This window comes from Ochotona curzoniae, unplaced genomic scaffold, assembly GCF_017591425.1.
Source record: "Ochotona curzoniae isolate NIBS_2020 unplaced genomic scaffold, NIBS_Ocur_1.0 scaffold_3223, whole genome shotgun sequence".
Lineage (NCBI taxonomy): Eukaryota > Metazoa > Chordata > Mammalia > Lagomorpha > Ochotonidae > Ochotona > Ochotona curzoniae.
Genome location: NW_024467108.1, coordinates 1048341 through 1053585, shown reverse-complemented (window position 1 = coordinate 1053585; position 5245 = coordinate 1048341). Strand labels below are relative to the sequence as shown.

The 5245-nt window shown below is 40.2% G+C and overlaps 1 protein-coding gene across 1 annotated transcript; it reads right to left on the bottom strand.

Moving 5' to 3' along the window:
- Positions 1 to 611: 611 nt before the first annotated feature.
- On the bottom strand, positions 612 to 1565 carry LOC121145528 (olfactory receptor 51A4-like). Its single transcript, XM_040964446.1, has one exon. It carries the CDS (start codon positions 1563 to 1565, stop codon positions 612 to 614), a length of 954 nt encoding a protein of 317 aa, XP_040820380.1.
- Positions 1566 to 5245: the final 3680 nt, after the last annotated feature.

The window sequence follows — 5245 nt, the reverse complement described above, 5'->3', positions numbered from 1 at the left end:
CTGGTGCTTCCCAGACTCTACATTAACAGGAAGCTGAAGTCAGCACCAAATACCTGATGTGCCAGCAGACATCTTAACCACTATGTCAGAACTCATGCTTCAACTTTTAATTTCTAATGTCTGACAAATATGAAGATAATCTACTATCTGATTATAATGAAAAATATTTGGTAGGGTTCCCCTAATTTTCACTTGCGTCAGCTGAAGATGATGGCTAACTACTTTGTACTAGAGGTTTTAATTTGTGTATCTCAAATTTCTTTCAAAAAAGAAAACAAGCAAAAAAATTATCGAAATGTGCGGAAATTTTAATTAAAAGACAAATTTGCTTTAATACAAATATTCGGAAATACATGCATAATTTTTATAGTACTAATTTTCCATGAATGGTTTGAGGATGCCTCATAAATCCCACATTAATCTCCACATATATTCTCAGTATGGTAGAGAAATTCATTTGAAATGAAGCTATAGCCAAAAATCACCCTCTTGCCACAAAAGAAAACACCTTCTTTCTCACAAAGCCACACCTTGAAGTAAAGAGAGGGAGAAGCAAACAAATGAAAGTGGAAGAGAGAACCAGAATGTCTTTTCACTACAGCTATACCTGTCTACTTGAATAAATTTCCTCTGAAGCTGAATATCTTATTTATAGCTGACCTTATCTGCTTGGTTTTTAGGCTATACACCAATGGGTTTAGGACAGGAGTCAAAAAGAGAAAGAGATTGGCCATGGTGACATGGAGAAGCGGGGATGAGAATGTACCAAATCTATGAATTAGGGCCAAAACAATGAGAGGCACGTAAAAGATAATGACCGTGAAGATATGAGAAGCACAAGTGTTAAGTGCCTTGACCTGTCCATGTTCTGAGACAATACCCAGGACTGTTCTCAAAATCAAGATATATGAGATGACAATAAACACAGAATCAATTCCAAAGGAACAAAGGACAAGAGATAACCCATAAATAATGTTGACTCTGACAGAGCCACAAGCCAGCTTCATGATGTCAGGGTGGTAGCAGTAACAGTGGGACGGAATGACACCCTTGCAAAAGGGCAAACGCTTGAGCAGAATTGGCAAGGGTACCATCAACAACACACCCCTCATCACAGCTGCAAGCCCCATTCCAGTAATCCTGGGAGGAGCTAGAATCACAGCATAGTGCAATGGGTTGTGAATAGCTGCAAACCGGTCAAAGGCCATGGCAAGCAGAATGGCTGACTCCATAGAGGAGAAGGTGTGGATGAAGAACATCTGTGTCAGGCAAGAATGGAACTCTATCTCTCTGTGGTTCAGGAGGAATACATTGAGAACAGTAGGCATAGTAGACAATGACAGACCCACATCTGTAGCTGCTAGCATGGACAGGAATATGTATTGAGGCTCATGAAGACTAGAAGTAGTTTTAATAATAAAGAGAATAGTACAGTTCCCAAGGATGGCAATCAGGTACATGACACACAGTGGAATGGAGATCCATATCTGCACAGCCTCCAGTCCAGGGATGCCTGTCAGAAGAAGAGCAGGTGGCTGAAACCAGCTGCTATTTGTAAGCTTCATGGAATCCAGTAAAGAGCAACTTCTAATATTTCTGTGGAAAAAAAAAATCCAAGGTTTTAAAAGTAGAAATTGATCATCAATGTATCCATCTATCTGTCTCTCTATCCACCCAACTACTCTGGAGCACCATCAATCCTATGTATTTTTTAAAGGCAGGACTTGAGCATTAGAGAGTTTCTGAATGTGCTTCAATAGTCTGAAGTCAGAGCGATGGATAACTGCTAAAACACAGGGGTTGTAAAACTCCTTTGGCTTGTAACTTTAAATCATTGATCAGGTGGGACTTATGGAAAAACTCTTTTAAAAGTATATGACCTCCAGATTAGGGAAATTCTCCTTGATTATTTCATTAAATACATTTGCAAACTCAGCTTCTCTTTCTGCACCTTCCGGGGCTTCCATAACTCTTATATTTGGCCTCTTAATAGTGTCTTTCAATTCCTGAATACTTTTTTTGGCCTGATCCAGCTCTGCTTCCAGCTTTTTGTTTGCTTCCCCCTGGTGACAGGAGATATCTGTCAATTCTGATATTTTTTCTTCTGCTTGCTTCATTCTATTTTGGAGACTCTCCACTGTACTTGTAATTTGCTCTACTGTGTTCTTAATTTCTGATATTCCAGTCTTGATTTGCTTTGCTGCTTCCTTAAATTCTTCGAACTCTTGCATTAACTTCTCATTTTTGGCCAGAATCTTTAAAATGAGTCTTATGGATTCTGTGTCCCCCATTTTCTCAATGTCTTCCTCAGTTAACTCTGAGGTTGACATAGGGTTTTGCTCCTTTGCAGGGGAGTTTTCAGTAATATTCATTGTGCCTTTGTCTCTTCTTTTGCTCTTGATCATTGTACTTCTGGTTAGCAGAGTCTTCTTCCTGGGGCAGGTTTCTAAGCTGTGTCACCCACAGGTAGACAATGCGATTTTACTTATTGCAGTTGGTACACAACTTTTTGCTTGCAGTCACTTGTACCACAACCTCCAGTGAGTTCCAGGTCTGGCTTCTTATGTCAGATATCCACTGTGGTCTCCACAGCCCCAGCTCTTGGCTCACCACTCTCCACCTTCTGTGATACAGTGCTGAGGCTGCACTGTTGTTTCTGCAACCTTTCTCCCTCTTCTGGTTGGAGTGGGTTCCAGGATTAAAGAGATACCAGGTGTACTATCTAGTTAGGTTGTTGGTGGCGCTGATCTTGTTGGAACTTGTTGGATGCCACATGGACCTGTTTTGACTGGTACTATGCCACAGTCGGTATTATTTTCCTGTGGGACCTCAGCAAGTTCTCATGAGCTCAGCACATGCGCAGTTCACTGTTGCCCCCTGCAGTCCCAAAGCTATTGCCACAGTGCACAAAATGGTGCCTGACGTGCTACCACAACAGTTCTTGATCTGCTGGCTGTCAGATCCGAGGGTTACCCAGACCTGCCCCGGATGGAACCCATAGAATGCCATGTCGTTGCAGTTCACCGAGTCAGAAATGAGCTCACTCCCTCTCAGAGCAAGCTCAGTCCTTTCCCTTGCCCTTTCCTCCTTAGACAAAATGGCGAACAATTTAGCTCTAGGGGGCTGACTGGGCTATGAAATCCTCACTGTTCTCGCACTGCCGCCTGGGACCTGCTGCTCTGTCTCTGCTCCTGGTCAAATCAAACAGACCTGCAGGACAGACAGTTCCCTGTCTGGGTTCACCTCCAAAGCTCCCAGTGAAAGTCCCTTCCCACCTGGTTGCTGGTGGAGTTCTGGGTTTTGTTGTTTTCTGTTGGTTTCATCTCTTCAAAACACTTTCTTCTGATTAAATCATTCAATGACTCGTAGATCATGCAGTGGCATCATTTTCCTCAAGAAGGTTCTTGATTTTCACTTCTTCAGCTACACGTTGGACATTTAAAAGCATGTTGTTTAACTTCTTGGTGTTGTTAATTTCTTTTTTCTTCTGGAAGTTGATTTTGTTTTGTGGCTCTTCATTTAAGGGAAGGTAAAGTAGTTGTGTAATGGAGACTGTCATATCTAGTAACATGTCATTTAACTTCATGGCATTGTAAATTTCTATTTTTCTTTCTATTGTTGATTTTGTGTCATGACTTTTCATTTAAGGGAATGTACAGTAGTTATGTAATGGAGACTAACAGCCAGATGTGAGGATGCAGCGTGGTCGGCATCTCTGTTTCCAGACAAAGATGGACTTACAGTGAAACTGTTTATATTATATTTTGACAATAGGATTCTGAACTCTCTGCCATTGTCCATGCCTGCAATGATGAACATATGACTGAGTATGAAGAACTATATGTTAGTAATGATATAAAGGAACTGTGGGGGGAGGGAATTGGGGAGGGGATAAGGGAATATGGAACTGTATCATAAAATGATAGCAATAATAATAAAATGTGAAAAATAAATAAATAAACAAACAAAAAGTATATGATCAATTATTCACATTTATGAACTATAATGCAAATCAAGGTAATTAACATTCCCCCTTCTTGAGCCATATTTTATGATTATAATCTTGGAACATCTTCTATTTGGTCATGCAATGCATAGTAAGTTATTATGAACTAGTCACATTACTGTGTGTGTGACACTAGTAATTTATGCGTTGCATTTAATTGTAATTTGCTATCCATTATCCAATGCCTAGAAAAATACTCTCAGATTAAAAAAAAAACTTAACTTCATTGAATAATGTTTACATCTGCTTTTAGTCTCAGTGACCCTAGCAGAAAATCTGAATGAAGTTCCTACACATTTTTGAACATCAATATTATATGTATACTATCCACACATTTGCAAACATAGGCATTTTTATTAGGATTTCTGTCCATAGGAAGAAAGCATGGGATATTTCTATAATCCTACAAAATCCAAGGCAATTAAAAAGTCATATTATATTGCTCATGCCTTTAATTACTTTCCAGGTTTTTTTTCTTTCATTTTATTTTTATGTGCTGAGTTTCTCTCAGGACGATATTTATTAAAATATGAGAGTTATAAAATCATTAGAGTGAGCATTGTTATTTGCTTATCTGGTTTTCTAGAAGAGAATTTAATATTAATAACTTGTTTAAAAATTAATAACATCTCCATTTCAAAGTATGAATTTTTTTGCTTTTCATTTTTATTCTTTTTGAAGAGTTACTTATTTTACTTGAAAGTCATAATTACACAGAGAGCAGGGGCTGGACAGAGAAATCTCCCATCCATTGGTTCGCTCTCCAAAAGGAAGCTAAGGTCTGAACTGTGTTAGTTCAAAGCTAAGAGCCAGGAGCTTTTCCACGTATGGGCCCACTGACTTTGCTACCCTCTGCTGCTTTCCCAGGCCATTAGCAGGGAGGTTGGAAAGAAATGGAGTGTGGGCACTTCACTGCATGCTGCCTGGTGGGTGTGGCTCATGGCTTACCTCTCTGAGACACAATTTCCAGCCCTGCGTTGGGGGAAGGGATTGCTGGAAGAAACCCCCTTGTCTCCTCCTTCGTTAACCTTTAAACTTGTAACTTGTGTGTAATAAATCAGACATTCCTCACCAGCTTGTCTCTGGTGGTTCTTAGCACCGCCAAAGAACAACATCGCCTCACCCTCGGTGACCTCAGGGTCTGCTGGCAGGTTTAAACCCCCAGGGTGGTGCAGTCAGGACATGAACCGAAGCCCATAGGACAGGCCAATGCCATAGGCAGAAGATTCTCCTGATATA